The sequence below is a fragment of the Panthera onca genome, chromosome B1 (genome assembly GCF_046562875.1).
Source record: "Panthera onca isolate mPanOnc1 chromosome B1, mPanOnc1 haplotype 2, whole genome shotgun sequence".
NCBI classification, from domain to species: Eukaryota; Metazoa; Chordata; class Mammalia; order Carnivora; family Felidae; genus Panthera; species Panthera onca.
In genome coordinates, this window is record NC_138342.1 from 100,133,967 (window position 1) to 100,155,127 (window position 21,161).

Sequence of the window (21,161 nt, forward strand, 5' to 3'; positions counted from 1 at the left end):
CCAGATCTTCTCCTCTGTATTCTGGACTAGGAGTTCTATTTCTACATTTTACAAGTGAAGAAAATGAGGAGGCCTAGAGGCCCAGGAACTTCACCAGCATCACACAACTAGTTTGTTTTTGTTTTTTGTTTTTTGTTTTTTGGTTTTTTTGAGCCGGAAAAGGCATCTTGGTTCTTAGCCTTTCTACTCTGATCCTTGTGCCCCACCACCACTGCTAAGGAGACTACTCAGGTCCTGAGTCAGGTCCATTGACTTTGTGTTCCTTGTTAAACCACATGTAAACCAAATTACTTAGACTCACTCATCCTGTTTCCTGCATTAACCTTCACTCTGTATCTCACAGCAACCGTTCCAATGGTAGAAGTTATCATGACAAACGAGCCAGGAAGTACGAACCTCACCAATGGCCTCTAAGAGAATTAACTTGCCGATTTTTAAAATTCCAGAGAGTTTTCCCACTAACAGGGACTACTCTCAGGCTCCTTGAAAGGATAACTAAATGGCTTCAGCAGCAGCAGGGTCCAGATTCACACTGAGGGGTTACTCCTCCCACCCAACCCTACAGCCTAACAGCCTGGGAAAGGAACCTGGGAAATGAAGCCTCCAGGTAACCCTTGGAGAAATTCCAAAGTGAACACTACATACAGCTTGGCACTAGGAGTCTCAACAGTGGCAGCTCACAGGACAAACAATAATGGGACTTCCAGCAGGGAAGGTGTGATGTTGGCTCCCCTCCCAGGTGACAGTCCCCAGTGGGGTGCACATCTCTACATATCTCCTATATCTCCTATCGTGGCTTCTTCAGGCCTGCCTCCAACTTTCAACTTTTTCCTTCCTGAATTCATTATAAAAACACAAACAGAAGATTTATTTCCTCTGTTGTTTTTACTATTGTCCTGCAAAAATCCTTCATCGGCATCTGTGTACCTTCCACATCAAATCCAGTTTTTACCGTTGGCCACAATCTGATTTAATTTTTAAAATATTTATGAAGCACCTACTGGCACTGAGATCTGTTCTATGAAGGATTCAAGAGGATAGAGAATTTAAAATTTATTGGGGAATACAGGCCATAGACATCTGAAGGAATTAGAGATTAATACAGAACTCTAAAACAAGAGGAATATAATCCAAAATTAAAATGTGGTATTGATACAAGTAATTTTTTATATATTTTTTAGTATGTACTAGCATTGTTTTTTTCTTCCCCCTCCTACCTTTTCTAAATGCTTTGTCTCCTAGGGCAGTCTTCTAGCAAGTCCTTTCAAGGGTGTGGGCAGAATCAAGAGGTCAAATTTTCAATCAATAAACATGCAAGTTTAGAAGGGACTTGTGAGACCATTTTAGTAGAATATACAAATGAGGGTTGAAATCTACCTAGCTCACCTTTGGGGAGGATGCCCTTGGGCATGAGCTCCATTCTGGCCAAACTGATGGGGTCCAGGATGTGAAGGGCCCTGAGGCAACATCCCCCCAGGGACAGCAGCCCCCAAAGGCCCTGCTGGCTTCATCATACCTGCAACAGAAGGGCATGAATTTAGAAGAGTATGAATGTGCAAAGAGAGAGGATGCCATGCCATTAGGTTAAAAATGAAAACTAGGAGGGGAAGGAGGGGAAAAAATGGATTAAGACAAGTTCTCCTTTAAATTTGCATTAACCATCACAGACCTATCAACACCAGGTTCTCCCATAGTTATTTGACCATCATAATGATAGGAGAGCAGAAAGAAGAGAATTATCTCAATACTAAACAGAAACTAAGGGACGCCTGGGTGGCTCAGTTGGTTAAGCGTCCGACTTCGGCTCAGGTCATGATTTCACAGTTCGTGAGTTCGAGCCCCGCGTCGGGCTCTATGCTGACAGCTCAGAGCCTGGAGCCTGCTTCAGCTTCTGTGCCTCCCTCTCTCTCTGCCCCTCCCCTGCTCATGCTCTGTCTCTCTCTGTCTCAAAAATAAATAAACATTAAAAAAAATTAAAATAAAATAAACAGAAACTAAAACAGAAGAAATAAACTTGCGTTTGGTAGAAAAACCTTGATAGAACACACAATCACACAAAGAATGCTAGAATATGCAATGAAAAATGCCATTCTGGATTTCAGAAAATAACTCCAAAAACAACAACAACAACAACAACAAAATAATATGAGGTATCATAAAGAGCCTAACTCTAACTATGGGAAAAAAATTCTATGAAAATGCCTTTGTGTTTTATTATTTTTATTTTTTTTATTTTTGAGAGAGAGAGAGTGTGCACGTACACAGGAGGTGTAGAGAGGGGCAGGCAGAGAGAGAGAGAGAGAGAGAATCTTAAGTAGACTCCACATTCCGCAGAGCCGGACACAGGGCTCAATCCCATGACCCTGGGATCATGACCTGAGCCAAAATCAAAAGTTAGAAAATGTCTTTGAATTACAGCATGAGGAAAACAAAAGGAAAGTAGCATCTGTTTTTCCAACAAAGGCAAAGCAAGCCTTCAGAGTTAATAATTCTTCTAAGATTCCAAATAGCTGGGTGCTAAACTGCTGAAGTTATCACACTCAGTCATACACAAGGTGGGATCCCTTGTGATGATGAAATGCTCCTGGCAGTAACTGTTTTCATTTACAAGCAGCTCTTGTCAAATAGATCTTTAAAGGTCTCTCTTTAGAACCATTTGCAGACATTTTTCTCTTCTAGAGTAATTGCAGTACAGAAGAAAAATCACTGAGTGTGGGTCAGAGGAGTTCAAGGCCCCACGTGGCCATTTACTAACACATGCACGGTGTGGGTAAGAATTTTATCTTTAAAGACCTCAGTTTCCCTCACTGCAAAATGAAAGGCTTCGATTAGATCATCTGTGACAACATATGTCTTTATTCTCTCCACTTCCAACCTGCTTGGTTTGTACCAGCTCATTCAAATTACTTTTTCTTTTTAAGTTGATTTATTTACTTTGAGAGAGAGAGAGGCAAAGAGAGAGGGAGAGAGAAATCTCAAGCAGGCTTCAGCACTGACAGCGCAGTGTAGGGCAGGAACCCATGAACCTCAAGACCATGACCTGAGCCACAACCAAGAGTTGAATGCTTAATCGACTGAGCCACCCAGGCACCTCTTGTTCAACTTACTTTTGACTCTACCCTTCTCTCTGGCACCATTATCAGTGACCTCCTAGATGGCTTCTATGCACTCCTCCACTTGATTTCATGATGGTATTTCATATCCAACATCTCCTTTCTTCTTTTATCTTCCTCTAGAGAGCTTATTCTCTCAGATAGTAAGAGAATTACCTGGATGACCATGTAGTTGCCCAATTAAAGTTTCTTATATTATCATCATAATACTTTTGACAGCAAGCTTTCAGATGCTTGGGTAATACAGAATGTAATACAACCAGTGAAATGGTTGTATTCATGAATATTATCAAAACTTTCAAAAAGGTTTTATTTTCTTAAAACAGGATTCCTCAAACTTAAGAAAAATGTTTTATTAATTTTATAGTCACAGTCTTACTTAGCAATTTTTTATATACTAAGAAGAAAAACAATATTTTTTTAATGCTTATTTATTTTGAGAGAGAATAAGCTAGTGCAAGCATGGGGATGGTCAGAGAGAGAGGGAAAGAGAGAATCCCCAGCTGACAGAGCAGAGCCTGACTCAGAGCTCAAATTCACGAACCATGAGATCAGAACCTAAGCAGAAATCAAGAGTCGGACACTTAACTGACTAAGCCACTCAGGCACCCCAATAGTCTTATAACACCACATTTTTATACAAAGTTCTAAACTCCAAAGCCAGCAAAGTTAGAAAAACACGAGATTTGCAGTTACACAGACTTGGGTTTGAATTCCTTCCCCCATCAGTTAACAGCTGTGACCCTGATAAGATACCTCTGTCTTTTGAAACCTCAACTTTTAACACTGTGTCATGGCAGTAATGTTCCCTGTCTCCAAGGACTGTTCTGAGAATTGAATAAGACAACAGGTATAATAGCACCCAGAAATGCCTGATAAATAAGGTAATCAATCAACAAATGTTGGTTTTCTCTCCTCTGACCATATGCCCCTGTCCTCCTTTTTTCAAGGATTTATATTCTAACAGAACATATACACCATAATTATATGTACACTTGCATTTTCATTTTTGAAACATTATTTTGGACAAAAGTAGAAAATCCACAACACTAGTGCCAAAATAATAATTATATGTACTACAAGAAACCAGAAATATTCGAATTCCTTAAGTAATAGCTAAATACCACTTTCATCAACAATCCTCATATATAGTTCCAGAAAATAAAAAAACAGTTTTCAGCATTACTTATGGCTGAGTATTCCCGTATGTATCCATGAGACACACACATTAATAAATTGCTGGTTACAAAAACAAAATTTAAAAAAAAACAGCTTAATATATTCAAGCAGTATTGTTATATACCAACTTCACTAAAATGTTCTTTCCTTTTTGTTTTTGAAAATCAACTCTATGGCAACGTTTCAAACTCATTCTTGTTCAATATACATTCAATGTGCCTTTGAGACACTGAGAGCTCTTATGGAATTCACAACCATGTAAACAAATAATGGCAGTGTCATGTGATGAATGTTACAACATGCAGAAAGACAAGCTAACTCTTCCTAAAGAAATCAAGGAAAAGTTCAAAGAGAAAGGACTGGTTGAGCTGAATCTTGCAAGTCAAGCAAGAGTTTTCTTAGTGTAGAGACGGGAGAGAGGGTTTCAGGCAGAAGGGAAAACTTGAGCAAAGGTATGAGAGAGCATGGCATGATCAGGGACAGGCAGAAGGTTCAGTGCAGAGAGATTATGAAGGAAAGTGGCTGGAACAGAGGTTGTCCAGGTTGGTCGGGTCAGGCTGCAAAGTCCTGTGTGCCATTTGGACTCTATCCTCAGGGCAAAGGGAAACCAGTATCACTTTTATCTGCAAAGTCACAGTCTTCTCCTGATCACGTTACAGGTATTTTCAAAAGTGGTCAGAGATAAAGAGAAATTGAATTCTTTATAGAGCAGTACGAGAATTTTAATAAGAAAAACCATACCAGAAGAAAGAACTAATAACTATGCTTATGCCAAAAGAAAAATATCTAAAATCACAAACTGGTCTTTAATATCATGGCAGATATAGACTGGCTTACTCAATACCAATTCCATTTTCCTTTCTGGCTTGCCCTTCTGTATGGTCCTGAGCTAGAAAGACGGAACATCCATTGCATAAACCTCTTACAAATGTAGTTGCCATGTATTCTAAATTCAGCATGAATTCTTTATAGAGCAGTACGAGAATTTTAATAAGAAAAACCATACCAGAAGAAAGAACTAATAACTATGCTTATGCCAAAAGAAAAATATCTAAAATCACAAACTGGTCTTTAATATCATGGCAGATATAGACTGGCTTACTCAATACCAATTCCATTTTCCTTTCTGGCTTGCCCTTCTGTATGGTCCTGAGCTAGAAAGACGGAACATCCATTGCATAAACCTCTTACAAATGTAGTTGCCATGTATTCTAAATTCAGCAAAGCAACACATCACTGGGAGACCCTGGCCAGGAAGCGGAAATGGTGGTTCTGGGGTAGAAAGGCAGTGGCTCCTAATGGTCCTGTGTGGAGTGTGCATTTCTATGTACCACGGACTCCCAAGCTGGTTCTGGCTTTCTCTATATTCTCTTAGCTTCCTGATACCTTTAACAAATCACTTTCTACTAGAATAGTCTCTGCTACCAACAAAAAAAACTCCTGACCAAAAACAACATCACAGAAAAGTATATCTTGGACTTGGCCCTGGATCTGATAAACTAAAACCAAAATTAAAAACCACTTGTGAAAAAAAAAGTTTATCCCTTTTATTGTTTTCTGTTGTCTAATTGCTGTGGCTAGGACTTCTAGTACTGTATTGAATAAAAGTGGTTGAGAATGGACATTCCTGTGTTGTTCCTGACCTTAGGGGAAAAGCTCTCAGTTCTTCGTCGTTGAGTATGATATAACCTGTGCATTTTTCTTATGAGGTCTTTATTACATTAAGGTATGTTCCCTCTAGACCCACTTTGCAAAGAGTTTTTATCATGAATGGATGTTGTACTTTGTCAAATGCTTGTTCTGCATCTATTGAAATGATCATATGGTTTTTATCCTTTCTCTCGTTGACGTGATGTATCATGTTGATTGTTTTGCAAAAAGTGAACCACACTCGCATCTTGGGAGTAAATCTCAATTGTGATATATGATTTTTTTGCACTTTATTTTTTTATCTTTTTAATATAATTTATTGTTAAACTGGCTTACATACAACACCCAGTGCTCATCCCAACAAGTGCCCTCCTCAATGCCCATCACCCACTTTCCCCTCTCTTCCATCCTCCATCAACCTTCAGTTTGTTCTCTATATTTAAGAGTTTCTTATGGTTTACTTCCCTCCCTCTCTGTAACTATTTTTTTCTACTTCCCTTCCCGCATGGTCTTGTTACGTTTCTCAGGATACACATATGAGTGAAAACATGATATCTGTCTTTCTCTGACAGACATTTCACTTAGCATAATACCCTCTAGTTCCATCCACATTGCTACAAATGGCATGATTTTATTCTTTCTCATTGCCAAGTAGTATTCCATTGTATATATAAACCACATCTTCTTATCCATTCATCAGCTGATGGACATTTAGGCTGTTTCCATAATTTGGCTATCGTTGAAAGCGCTGCTATAAACATTGGGGTACATGTGCCCCTATGCATTAGCACTCTTATATCCCTTGGGTAAATTCTTAGCAGTGCTATTGTTGGGTCATAGGGTAGTTCTATTTTTAATTTTTTGAGGAACCTCCACACTGTTTTCCAGAGAGGCTGGACCAGTTTGTATTCCCACCAACAGAGCAAGAGGGTTCCCATTAGTGTATGATTTTTTTAACATATTGATGGATTTGGTTTGCTAATATTTTGTTGAGGATTTTTGCATCTACATTCATGAGAGATATTGGCCTGTAGCTCTCTCTTTTTTTTTTTTTTTTTTTTTTGTGGTGCCTTTATCTGGTTTTAGTATCAAGGTGATACTAGCCTCATAAAATGAATTTGGAAGTTTTCCTTCCTCTTTTATTTTTTGGAATGGTTTGAGAAGAATAGGTATTAACTCTAGCAAAATTAGAGAAAGAAAAATGCCATATGATATCACTCATATGTGGAATTTAAGAAACAAAACAAATGAGCAAATGGGGAAAAAGAGAATGATAGAGAGACCAATCAAGAAATAGACTCTTAACTATAGAGAACAAACTGATGGTTACTAGAGAGATAAGTGTGGGAGGACAGGTGAAATAGATGATGGTGATTAAGGAATGCACTTATCATGCTTAAATATATATATGTGTCTGTATGTGTATATATATGTGTACCTACACACACACACATATAAAATTTTAAATAAATAAAACAAAGATAAATTCCCTACTGCATGGACATGTAATGACTACTTTTCCCAAGGCACTGTGCCCGGTAGTGTATGTATATAAGTTTGCTATTTATTATAAGCCTCACCACTTCCATCTCCCTACCTTAGTTCCAGGACATCAATATTAGTTCTTGCCTCTCAGCTTCCAGACCAGTGGTCCTCGATCAGGGATGATTTTTCCTCCGAAGACACATTTGGGCAATGTCTAAGATTTTTGGTTGCCAAGGCCTGGGGATGGGGATGGGTCAGGTGGGGATAGGAGGGGGAGTACTGGTATCTACTGAGTAGAGGCCAAGAATGCTATTAAACATCCTACACTCCACAGCACAACCTCCCACGACAAAGAATTAACTGGCCCCAAGTGTCAACAGTGCTGAGGATGAGAAACCCTATTCCAGAAAGCAGTGTGTCCAGGTCTTATGCCTTCTCCATCCTTTCTAATGTAGAATATAACTCTTCTTAAAACATACATGGGATTATGACCCTTCCTAGCTTAAAATGCCTCAGTGGCATCCTACTGACCTTAAAATAAAGCCTAAATAAAGTCTTAAGATGGCCCTGCTTTCCACTCCAGGCATACCCCTCACTGCTGGCACTCTACATCTCAGCCATGCTGAACCTCTTGCAAATGGCTCAAAAGTGCCACCTCCTGACCCCACTAAGCTGCCTCACTACCTGGCCAACTCTTACTCATCTTCCAGGTCATTTCTTCCAGGAGGATGCCCTTTATCCATAAGTCTTGGTTATGTGCCCCTGACATGTACTTCCATACCACCTTCCATCTCCTTTATCATACTACTACACCCCCTGTATTGCCACTATCAAGGTACTTGACACATGTCCCACTAGGTAAGTAAGTACTCTAAAGGCTGAGATTAGGTTTATTTTATTCATTGTTATATTGCCGCAAGTATTTTTCTCACTCAATAAATGTGTTAAATTTTACTACATAGCCCTAGCATCACACAATAGGCACAAATGGAGGTATGATCTGTGAGAAACACAAAACAAGAGTCAGCACTGCTCATATCCATGGCAGAACAGATACTTCAAAGAACCACAACTAGATTGCCTGTATCTGCCAGAAAACCAATAAAAGGGTCACCAAAAGACGAGAAAAGAAGGCACCTGATGACTGAAGATTAGGAGATCTAGGGTCACTCAGCCCAGAGAAATAAAGGCTAGGGTAATGTAGTAACAGCCTCAAATAATTCAACAAAAACACCGTATTTTATAAAAAGGTATATTTATAGAGTCTGATAGGCTGGTATCCATCTGAGAATTGAATAAGCAGAAAAAGGCTTAAACTAAAGTGTGAAGGTTTTAATCCAACAGAGGAAGTTTCCTTGTTATTATTGTTTTAATACTGGTAAACACCAGAGAGTTGCTGATGAATGGAGCAGCTTGTCATTCACACACTCATTTAATGGGTACCTTCCCTGCTCCAGGCACATCTATTAAACTGCAGTGTGGCAAATGGTACAGAGGCCTGCACAGATGTTAGAAGAACACAAAAGGAAAAAAGGACTTATAGACAAGCCTGAGAAAGAACAGTGGTCAGAAACATCTGTAGGCACAGCGCTTGAAGTGAGTCTAAAGCAGGAGTGTGGAGGACAACATGAAGGCATGGATCCACCTTCTGGTAGTGTGGAGTGCAAATGAGAGCACCAGTACAAACCAGACTCTAAATGACTAATGGCTTAGTACCACTGCAATAACAGGCATGATAATTTGGCAGATGAAAAAAAGAAAATGGGTAAATTAATGAAAGTCTATGGAGCCTAAAATTCAATCAGAGGCAATGGGAAGCTATAAAAGGTTTTAAGAAAAAGAAAGGCAAAATCCCTCCAGGGTCACCTGGGTGGCTCAGTGGGTTGAGTTTCCAACTCTTGATTTTGGCTCAGGACACGGCCTCACAGCCCCACTTTGGGCTCTGTGCTGGCAGTGCGGAGACTGCTTGGGGTTCACTCTCTCTTTCTCTGCCCCTCCCCTGCTCACATTTGCATGTTCTCTCTCTCTCTCTCTCTCTCTCTCTCTCTCTCAAAACAAATAAGTAAGCTTAAAAAAAATAAATAAATAAATATCCCTCTAGCACAGGACTGGATGGTCTGGAGAAAGGCAGTACTGAAGATAGAGAATGGTTAAGAGACTATTTTAGTAATCCAGATGAGAAATGGATGGCTTGAACAAGACGAGTGACAAGATAGAGAGGAGGAAGCAGGTAGGAAAGAGGTTTACAATTTCCCCAAAAGAAATAGGGAGGGGGGCGCCTGGGTGGCTCAGTCAGTTAAGCATCCAACTTTGGTTCATGATCTCACAGCTCGTGGATTCGAGCCCTGCATCAGGCTCTGTGCTGACAGCACTCTCTCTCTCTCCCTCTTTCTTTCTCTCTCTCTCTCAAAAATAAATAAACATTTAAAAAATTGTTTTTAAAAAAGAAATTGGGAGGGCAGTTGGATTGAAGAAGGTAAAAGGGAGAGAATGTTTTTAATAGTGAAAATTTCTAATTTGGATAACTGAGTGAATGATGATGATGCTGGGTGAGATATGGAATGCCAGGGAAAAGTAGGTTTTATGAAAAACATTCTGAATTATTTTGGATATGATGAGTTCAATGTGCCCACGTACACAGGTGGGCAATTGAAAATAAGAGTCTGTAGCTTAAGAGAGACATATGGGCTGGAGAAATAGATATGAGAGATTAGTACTTCATATGGAAGGTTACAGCCTAGGGAAATACCTATAGAGTGAGAGAAGAGGGGTGATGACAGAACAAAGAAGGAGAGGGGTACCTCGCTGGCTCAGTTGGTAGAGCATGTGACTCTTGACCTCAGGGTAATGAGTTCAAGCCCCAAATTGGGCATGGAGATTACTTAAAATTAAAAAAAAAATAAGAAGAACAAAGAAGGAGAAACAGCAATACTTATGGTCATATAGAAGGGGTAGGGGACTCCTTAGAAAAAGATGTCCAAAAAGCCACCAAGAAAAATAATAAAATATGGTGTCACTGGAACCAAAGGAGAAGAGAGTTTTGTACAAAGAAGAGCCATAAGCAGTGTCAAATTCAAAAGATGACAGGAGAGTGTCTACTGCATCTGGTGTTAGGGCCACTGATGACCTTGGTGGGAGAAGGGGAAGAGTGGATGGGGCCCAAGCTATGGAGCAGACTACATTGAGCCATGGAGGGACTGAGAGGCAAGGATGGAGAGTCACTGAGGAAAGCAAGTAATTTCTTAAAAACATGGCTGTCTTGAAGAGAGGAAGGAAGAGTGAATGATACTGAATGTTCTACTTAGGTGTGTATTAGGGTTTGTTGTTTGTTTTCTTGAGATACTTGGGTATGCATCCTCGCTACCCCACCAGCTCTGTGACCTTGGATAAATCATAGTATACCAGCCATTCAGTTTCCTTAGCTGCAAAACAGGGCTAATCTATTGCATAGCACTGTGTGAGGATTAAATAAAATAATGCACATAAAGCTTTTAGGACCAGTTTTTGATACATGGTAAGCACTCGAAAAGAGCAGTTTATAATCTTCATCATATACAAATGCAGAGGGGCAATGAACCACCAGATAGAGAGAAACAAGAAAAAGTTCCTACAGGATCCAGATCTATAAATATTATGGGGAAGATTGGTTCTGGACAAGAGGGGGATGCCTCATCTGAAGGTTTTTTTTTTTTTTTAATTTTTTTTTTTTTAACGTTTATTTATTTTTGAGACAGAGAGAGACAGAGCATGAACGGGGGAGGGTCAGAGAGAGGGAGACACAGAATCTGAAACAGGCTCCAGGCTCTGAGCTGTCAGCACAGAGCCCGACGCGGGGCTCGAACTCACGGACCGTGAGATCATGACCTGAGCCGAAGTCGGACGCTTAACCGACCAAGCCACCCAGGCGCCCCTTTTTAAATTTTTTTTTTTAATTTTTTTTTTTTTTAACGTCATCTGAAGGTTTTTAAAAATTAGGGGCAGACTAAATCACAAGAGTCACTTTCCACAGGAAATTCAGTCTTTAGAGCATCTTCTGAAACAAACTTTGTGTGGCTGCTGCAGTCAAGCCTCCCTACAGGGCATTCCCCAGCCCTCAGTGATTTGCACTCCATACATGCTATCCAGCAGAGCCCAGATTCTACATATCCGAGTCAGTCCTAGTGATCCCCAAGAGACACTCACTGATTTACACAACGATTTGAGATGAATTCCTCAGCATTCTGTCGGAATTCCTAATAACTGTCTTAAACAAATATTTTTAGGAAATTTGGGGCCATTAGACCTGAAACAAGCTCTTATTAGCCTCACCCCTGACCCTCAAACTTGGGTCCCTCAGAGCAGCCTCTTGATAAAGGGAGGTGGCTTCATGGTGCCAACTTCCATCAGAGCAATGGTAATCCCACTCCATTAATGATTTCAATCACTAATTATTTCAAGGTAAGGCCATGTTTTTGTTATTATCACTTTGTAATCTTTGACATACGAATCTAATCATATTTTTCCAATATCAAGCCTGATTTTTTATGATTGCCAAAAGCACTTTAGTGTATGTATATATATATATAATATATATAGTATGTATGATATATATGTACATATTTAATTCGGTTTTTTATTAAATGTTTAAATAACCCCACACAACTGATTAATAGCAAGAACAAGTCTAACAGTAAAAACAAAACATTCAGGAGCTTCTTTGTTTTAATCTATTTTTTTTTTTTAATAATCAAAGGTCATATTTATTTTTTTAATTTTTTTTTTTTAAATATGAAATTTATTGTCAAATTGGTTTCCATACAACACCCAGTGCTCATCCCAACAGGTGCCCTCCTCAATGCCCATCACCCCCTTTCCCCTCCCTCCCACCCCCATCAACCCTCAGTTTATTCTGTTTTTAAGAGTCTCTTATGGTTTGGCTCCCTCCCTCTCTAACCTTTTTTTTTTTTTTCTTCCCCTCCCCCATGGTCTTCTGTTAAGTTTCTCAGGATCCGCTTAAGACTGAAAACATATGGTATGTGTCTTTCTCTGTATGATTTATTTCACTTAGCATCACACTCTCCAGTTCCATCCACGTTGCTACAAAAGTCCATATTTCATTCTTTCTCATTGCCACGTAGTATTCCATTGTGTATATAAACCACAATTTCTTTATCCATTCGTCAGTTGTTTTAATCTATATTTTAAAACCAAACTCATTGTATTCCAAGCAATAACCAAACTGATGATGCAGGCTTCTTCTATAATATACTTTTCCAAATAAGCCTATACTCTCAAACCACTGCATTATATAATGACCATTCAACACTCCCAAAGCTGCTCTTTCAGAATGTCTTAAGTCCCCGAGTACTGAGAATCAATAATCACATACAAGCCAAAATAATGCACTTTACCTGGTGGAGAACCTGCATGAGATGGGTCCACATAGTGTCCATAATGTGGTGGAGAAAGACCTATTCCAGGCTGGGACTGAGAATAGGGGGGTGTAGCCACATATCCTTGTTGACTCATTATGAAAATATCATTCCAAGGGATAGCTCTAAAAAAGAAGCCTGCAACAGAAGAAAAAAAACGTCAACAAGAGAGTTTTGAGTTACTTAATGCTATTAAAAATAAGAATGCCGTTAGTAAATATTTACAATGGTTTGAGGAAAATATCAGGTGCACGAGACGTCTTCATATCACACAACATATCATACCATTATCCCCTAAACAGGCTCTAATCATAGCTCTATGGAACTCAGTAACTCGCTTCTATAGGCAAATTCTCAGGCACAAAATATGAATAAGAACTTGCCAATCACTTTTTCTTTGGAAGAATGAACTATTTCACAGATAGTCTCCTATGTTTGTGCCTTTGGTTTCCATGGCCCTGTTTCAGCGCAAAGCATGCCACTGGCAATAATCACAGTCATTCAATTCACTGACCAGCACAACTGCCAGTGGTCTGCAACCAAATGTTTTTTGGCTCCTGTCATTTCAGTGCTATCCTAATTAGTAATTTTCGTTAGGCAGTTAGGACGAAGAGAGATCAATAGTCCAACAAATATAGCAGAAGATAAAGGAGCGGATAATGGACTCACTCTGTGAGTCATGAAATGACTAAGGCAGGTTGCAGCCTACAACAATTTGGGAGTTGTCAGTGGTTTCTCATTCAGAGATGACAGACTCTCTTTCTAATTTAAATATCACACTTCTGAAAACATATGCACATATATTTAAGGAACAAAGAAAAAAAGCAATTTCATATATGTTCAGGCAACACACACACACACACACACACAAATGTAACATACCCACCTTGATTCTACTCAGAAGCTAAACATCAATTTGTTTTAAATTTTCCATTTTTTCCAGGTTTCACAAGACAAGAGACATTTCACACAGAACTACTGTCAAAAAATCTTTTGTAACAAAAAAGGCTGTGAATCCTAGCAAAGGAAGTAGGCTTTCACTATAAATATACTAATACTTAGCTGTGTGACATGGGATAAGGTGAAGAACCTCTCTGGGCCTCAGGTCCCTCTTACAAAATAAAGTTTCTAAAGATTTGGCAGATATAAAACACTGATACTACGATTTCTCTCCGGTTTCTTTTATCTGGCATAGAAATACCCTTCCCGTTGTTATTTTCCGATACTACCTTTTAAGGTAAATTTCGGTGATACCTGCTAAGCCTTGAAATAGACCTACATTCAGGAAATGTCATTCTTTATTCGGTTTCATTTTCCTATTAAACTACGCGTTTCCAAAATTAAAAGCACCAAGCGAAAATATCGTAAGATCGCTTTCCTCTCCTTGGAAGAAAAGAACTGCAGAGAGGAGAGACAGGAAGAAGCCTGCTGGTCCACTTTGTTACTGACAACACTTTTTTCCCTCCTCCCACTTCAGCAGAGAGAGACGTGGCAGCCTGAGCTTTGGTCAAGCTCATCCAACCAAGCACATTTCGGAAGTCAGCAGGAGCACACACCTACGTAGCAGCCTGTTGCTGAGTGACGGAGAGGCAAGGCCGGGATGTTCACTCTGAACAGCAGGAAGCAAGCAGTCGGGTCCCTCTCTACTGGTCCTGACAGGAATTTGCTTCCTCACGCAGCCGGGTTTGCCACGTCAAACTTCCTCACACAGCACCAAGTTACAGAAACCTGACTCAGCTTCAAGCGGCGACATGGCAGAAAGCCACTTGGCAACAGCAGGCCTAGGATCAAAATCTGGGGAGCCCCAGGCCATTGTCACTGGTCGATTATCGCTGAGGTGTGCCTCTCACCCTGGACCAGGTTCGGATTTGGACAAATTGGTTGCACTCTCAGGATGTCCCGAAGCTTGAAGATACAGTTGCCATTTTTACTATCAATATTTCCGATATTGCCTTCCTCCAAAAAGGAAATTAAGTTGATACGGAGACAAGAAAACCGCTGGCAGTGTCCCTGGAATCTTGGGGCTGGTGAGGACCCTAAGCACGCAGTCCCAGCATCCCAAGACAAAAAGATGGGGGCGGGGGCGGGTAAAAAAATGCCCACGCCCACCCACCCCACCCCCATTATTAAACTGCACGAAAGGGCTGTACGAGCTAAGTATGAGGTCTCCTCCGCTGCCCTGCCACAGCTTAGCATCCAGTCTCCCGCCAACCCCCATCCCGGGCCCCGCACCGCACCCCGCTCCAGCTGTGCCTGGGGAGGGGCTGTCCCGCCAGAGCGTAGCTAGGCAGGGCGAGGCATTACCTGTTCTGCTGCCGCACGCCTCTGAACTTCCGAGAGCCTGCGCTCAGCTCCTAGCGCCAGCTGCCCCCGGTGACCCTGCTCCCGCTGCGGCCGCTGCTCCCGCGGCGCCTTTCCCCCGGCCCTGTGTCCCCACAGGCTGGTCTCGCGCACAGAGTTGCAGCTGGGCTGGGAACTGCCACGTCAAACACTCTCCCGGCTGCGCGCCCCCAGCGCCGGGGCTCAGACCAGCTGCCGCGCACACGCCGGCGCACGCGCACAGACGCGACGGAGCGGGGCGGGGCCGGAGGCGGGGCCTGGCCGAGAGAACTGCCGGAGTTTGGGCAGCCCGTCCTTCCTTTTTTTTTTTTGTCTATTGTCCTCTTTCTGTGTGTTTTGTTTGTTTGTTTGTTTGTTTGTTCCCCTATAACAGGTCAAAATGTTAACGCTGTTGATAAATCAGTGTTTTCACAGCGGAGCTGTGTAGGAAGGCGGGAGTGCGTAATGAGGGTTCATTCATTCTTTCATTCAACAGGTTGCAGCTTCAGCTATTCATTACGTATTACTTGAGTAACTGATATTACAGGTATTGCTTGCTAATACTGGAAGGTACACGATTCAAGACTCCGAAGAGATGAGAGTTTAAAGGCGAATCTGGCACGTGTACACGGACAATTTGATGACGCATTTGTGCAATGCACTACAGAAGAAGGAACGTCCGAAGCAGCTTGGCAACGCGTAAAATAGGTAGACAAAGATGTCCTAACTGAAAAGTGTGGTAAGAGGTGCCTTCATTGAAGCTGAAATTGCTAGACTTCTGTGTATTCCTTCAAGGAATGTCTACAGATTCATAGTGAAGGAGAATGATTGAACCCACCCCAAACAGGAATCAATTCATACATAAGGACCCAGTGTTTAGCTCACTGTGTTGTTAAGAAACAGCTGAGAAAGACAACCTATGTGAGACCTGGGACTTGACTTCTCTATCCAGCCTTAAAAACTAGGACCATCTCGCTGGTTTCTCACAACGCCCCACTGCTAGATAGAAAGGCCTTCAGCCAACCCTAGGTTTGGTATAGCTACCAAACTTACACAAAGCAAACCAAATCAGTGTTTTGTTTTCAAAATATGCTTTTCTCTGGACTACAAGAAGATAAAGACTGCTTGACAAATCCCTTTACTGATGAAATCCTTGGGCAAACACTTGCATGGGTATAATGCTACTGCTGAAATGCTACATGAGTTTTTGCAGGCATTTTAAGTTATTCCAGCATGGTGAAGTCTAATGGTCTCTTTCCCACTTCTCCTTTTTCTACAGCTTTAAAGTGTGATGCCCTGCCCATTGGTTAGATTTGAAAATCTACAATAAAAATTTTGTTTTAAATTTGTTTCCTGTATTCTCAGTATAATGAAAATGTTTGATGAAGTTTAGGAAGCTTTGATCTGTGTTGAAGCAACACAGCTTGTAAGAGAAATAAAAAAAGTTGTCATATCACAGTTATGTCACAATGTAAGAAACAGTAGTCTCTCAGAGATAGGAGAGCTGATTCCTATCAGCTGGTTGGCTTGTTGCCTCTATAAAACCACTAAATTTGAATTTGTAAATTCTTTCTAACTCTTTGTCCAGGGATATCAGACAAACAACTTGTGATTTCAGTACTAAGTGTTGAATTCCTAAATATTTAAAGCTGGAAGGGATTAGATATATGGATAAGTCAGTATTCAGTGAGAAGTGAATTCAACTTAATCACTTATAGATTAATAAACCAAATTTCAGAAAATGAAAATAACCTCCTAGTCTTTTAGTTGGAAGTCATGCCTTCTAATTGTATTTCAAAGTAGTTTTTACCTCATTTTTCTTTCTCTTAATATTACTCTGATTTGCTCTTCTCTATTAAATGGTTTTGCCTTTCTCTCCTGTAACTGCCTTATAGTTAAGCTTTCAAATAACTAAGATATTAATAGACCATACAGTTCCACCAGTTACTGGAGTTACCAATCACAAATTTCTTTTTCTTATGAAATAGACTTCTGGTTTCAGGCCAGTTTCCCTTCTCGTGACCTTATATACCACCCCTTTAGTGACTAACTTCTGACATTACACTTTTTGTAGGATTGTTGGCCTTTACCAGACAGGAGGATCAGCCTGGATTCCCAGCCTTCCTTGGTCCAAACTACCCCACTGTCACCTGATGTCAGCCTCTGATGTTCCATGTATAATTAATGTGGTCACCCTGGTAACCAAATCCTAATTGAAAGGTGAGGTCACAGGGAGTGTCCATGTGCTGGAGTTCTGTGTTCTTTAGGGTCTTTCTGTTCTAAATTTATTCTTATTTATTTACTTTTTAGTAATCTCTTCACCCAACGTGGAGCTGGAACTCATAACCCTGAGATCAAGAGTCACATGCTCCACCGACTGAGCCAGAGCCAGGAACCCCTCTGTTCTAACTGTAAAAGGAAAATAAAGAAGATAATCGATGGTGCAAAAGATTGTATAGAAAGAGAATGAATTACCTGACAATACTCAGGGTTCTTTCTGTTATATATATCCTTTGGAAAAAAACTATGGTGCTCTAAGCATTTATGTAACTTAAGAAATTTGGAGTCTCTGGTTGAAAAGCTACAGTTTGAAGAGGATTTATATTTTTTAAAAATGAAATAGCCAAGACTTGGACTGTATTAAACATCTGAAAACACAGTAAATAAGGCCAAATTAAATGGTGGTGGGGAGAAGGGTACATGGTAGGCTAACTTGAGCAGCAACCAATAACAGTAACAATACAGTTTAAATGATCATCAAGAGCCAGATGCAAAGGTACTTCTGGAAATTACTTCTTTCTCTGTTTTTTTAATACCAGTTTTATTGAAATATAATTAACAATTCGCCCATTTAAAGTATACAGTCCTATGGGTTTCAGTATGTTTACAGAGTTGTATAGCCATCACCACAATCAATTTTAGAATATTTTCATCCCTCCCCAATAAACCCTGCCCATTAGTAGTCACTGCCTTTTCCCCACTACCCTCCCATTCTACAACCCTAGGCAACCACTGGTCTACTTTTTATCTGTAAAGATTTCCTATCCTAGACACTTCATATAAATGGAATCATATAATACATAGCCCTTTGTGACTACCCTTTCACTTAGCATAATGTTTCCTTTTTTTTTTTTAAGTTTATTTATTTAAAGAGAGACAGAGACAGCACACGTGGGGAAGGGCAGAGATAGAGGGAGAGAGAGAGAATCCAAAGCAGGCTCCATGCTGCCAGCACAGAGACCAATGCATGGCTCAAATCCATGAAACTGTGAGATCATAACCCGAGCTGAAACCAAGAGGTAGACACTTAACGGACGGAGCCACCCAGGTGCCCCTAGCATAATGTTTTCAAGGTTCATCCATGAAGTAGTATGTATTAGTACTTATTTCCTTATTGCCAAATAATATTCCATTGTATGGATATAACACATTTCACTATCCATTCATCAGTTGATGGGCAGTTAGGTTGCTTCCCCCTTTTGGCTATTATGAATAATTTCATGAACATTCATGTACAAATTTTTGTTTAGATATACATTTTTAATATTCTTGGGAACTTCAAATAAACAACGTAGTTTCAACGTAGTTTTTGGAGCAGTCTGGCTTCAAAGGCTGTGCTCTTAGCAATTAGGCAATGTTGCCACTCTGTATGAGATTTTATTTTTAAAATAAAAGAGGCAATATTACCCCCCATACAAAAAGACAATAAAAAAATAATTAAAATTGAAATCTCTGGTGACAATGTAACTTACCAAAGCTGATTCTAGAAGAAATATTTTTTTAGAGTTAAAATATAGAGTTACCATATGGCCCAGCAGTTTCACTCCTAGCTAGAATTACTTTGCTAATATCTTGAATATCTTGCTCTGAGTATGCTGCATTACTTATGTCATCAGCCATAGATTGGGCAGTGTGACATCACACTGCCAGGTCAAGTTGACTCAGGTTTGAATCCTGAAACTATCACTCACTACTAGCTATATGAGTTTTACTTATTTAACATTTATTAAGCACTCACTATAAGCTGGATACTGTACTAAACACTGTGGATATGAAGTTGGATGAGACACTGCTCTAGCTATTAAAAGTTCATGGAAGAGTACAGGGATTGGCAAACTACAAAATCTGGCCCACCTGCTTATTTTTGTACAGCCTGCAAGCTGAAAATGGTTTTTATATTTTTAGATAGTTGAAAAAAATCAAAAGAAGAATAATATTTCGTGACACATAAAAATTATATGAAATTCAAATTTCAATGTCCATAAATAAGGTTTTATTGGAACACAGCCATGCTTTTCATTATTATACTCTCTGTGGTTGCTTTTGCACTACAGCAGCAGAGTTGAGTAGTTGTGACATTTCCCACAAAACTCAAAAAACCTAAAATATATACTACCTGGCCCTTTAAAGAAAAAGCTTGCCGACACTTGGTCTGGTGGGACCTATAAGTATGGTACAGTGGATTAGAGTTCTATGAGAAGACTAAGTTGCCGTGGGAAAATGTAAGAAGAGACATTGAGCCCAGACTTGGAAAGTGAGAGATATCTCCCTGATGGAGGTGGCATCTGAACTGAGTCCCTGAGGACAAAAATGAGTTAGAAAAAAAAGGAGTGAGAGGTAGCAGGAATGAAAGAGGGAAGACAAGGAATCTGGGGCATTCAGAGGTGAGATGGTCTAGTACAGCTCAAAGGTGGGGTTCTAAAGGAGTGAGGAGAGGAATGAGATAGATAGATAGATAGATAGATAGATAGATAGATAGATAGATAGATTCATCTCTATGAGATCAGGTAGGTGGGCTAGGCTAGCTCTTGAGGGCCCTCAAAGGCTCTGGAGAGGCAATGAAAAATTTTAAGCAAAGGAATGATTCAATGATTTTTTTTTCCCCAGAAATCAATCTGGCAGACAAGGGATAAGGCTCTGCAGTCAGACCAAGTCATGACTTCTGTTTCTGCCAGTTACTGGCTATGTGTTCCCTCCCTAAACTTCAGTATTCTCATCAATAAAAATGGGAGTAATTATAATACTAATCACAAAATTTTTTGTAGTAATTAAAGGAAATAATGCAGGTAAAGTACTTGGTACAGTGTTTGGCACATAATACATGCTCAATAATGTTGTTATGGCACCATCAAAATAACTATCATTATTAACAGCATATCTGTGACGATGGAATTAAGGAGATAAAGTCTAAGGATGAAACCCTGGGGAATCCTGTAATGAATGCACATTCTAAGCTTACTAACCTTGGTGTACTCGTAAATTTGGGATATTACATTCTTCTCATTGTTATCATGAACATTTAATGATATGAAACAAAGTGTTATGGAACAAAGTAAAAGTAGAGCAGGGTGAGGGGGATTGGGACTGCCAAGTGGGTGATGGGTTGTTTTATATGGGATAATTAATGATTGTAGTACTTCATAGAGTACTTAGGGTAGGGGTCTGTGGTGCCTGAAGGCATGCCACTCAGAGCTCCCTCCAAGGTTACCTACTCCCAGGCATGTAAATGGATGACATCCTTCAGCTGTTATGCCTTTCACAACACCATTCATCCCAAAGCAAATATTCTTCTCAGCAGTTCAAGCCAATGACTGAGCATAGTAAGCCTACTGAAGTCAGACTACTTTTTCCCAGCATGGGACCCCTCTAGTAAGACATCTTTCCTCCGGGGTGCCTGAGTGGCTCAGTCGATTAAGTGGTTGACTCTTGATATTGGCTCAGGTCATGATCTCACGATTCATGAGTTCGAGCCCCACTTCAGGCTCTGCACACTGACAGCGCAGACCCTGCTTTGGATTCTCTGTCTCCCTCTTTCTCTTCCTCTCCCCTGCTTACTCTGTGTCTCTGTCTCTCTCAAAATAAATAAATAAACTTAAAAAAAAAAAAAAGGAATCTTTCCTGTGGGGTTTCCATTGTCCTGGCTGAGGTTTTCTCAGAACTGCATCGCAATACGAGGCTCATCCTACCCAGACCTCCTACCTCCTTCTCCTCTTTTCACAGGTGT

At 40.3% G+C, this 21,161-nt stretch overlaps 1 protein-coding gene and 1 long non-coding RNA gene across 7 annotated transcripts in view; one reads left to right on the top strand and one right to left on the bottom strand.

The window, feature by feature from the left end:
• SEC24D (SEC24 homolog D, COPII component) overlaps positions 1 to 17,293 on the bottom strand; it is a 108,246-nt gene extending 90,953 nt beyond the window's left edge. The window contains exons 1-3 of one of the 5 annotated variants that reach the window (XM_060654294.3): positions 17,248 to 17,293; positions 12,818 to 12,976; positions 1,387 to 1,516 (exon numbers count right to left, since the gene is read on the bottom strand). In XM_060654294.3, the coding sequence (XP_060510277.3) occupies positions 1,387 to 1,516; positions 12,818 to 12,935 (248 nt within the window). In that variant the 5' untranslated portion in view covers positions 12,936 to 12,976; positions 17,248 to 17,293. Of the gene's footprint in view, positions 1 to 1,386; positions 1,517 to 12,817; positions 12,977 to 13,724; positions 13,824 to 14,394; positions 14,856 to 15,142; positions 15,332 to 17,247 lie in introns of those variants that run through there. The other 4 variants (XM_060654296.3, XM_060654297.3, XM_060654298.3 and 1 more) reach the window with 4 other exon arrangements.
• Positions 15,352 to 18,873, top strand: LOC144616147 (uncharacterized). 2 transcript variants are annotated; one of them, XR_013555175.2, is made up of 3 exons: positions 15,352 to 15,896; positions 17,232 to 17,377; positions 17,468 to 18,873. It is a non-coding gene; the product is annotated as an uncharacterized LOC144616147 (long non-coding RNA). The 2 variants fall into 2 exon arrangements; XR_013555176.2 differs by having other exon boundaries at positions 15,352 to 15,865.
• The last annotated feature ends 2,288 nt before the right edge of the window (positions 18,874 to 21,161 follow it).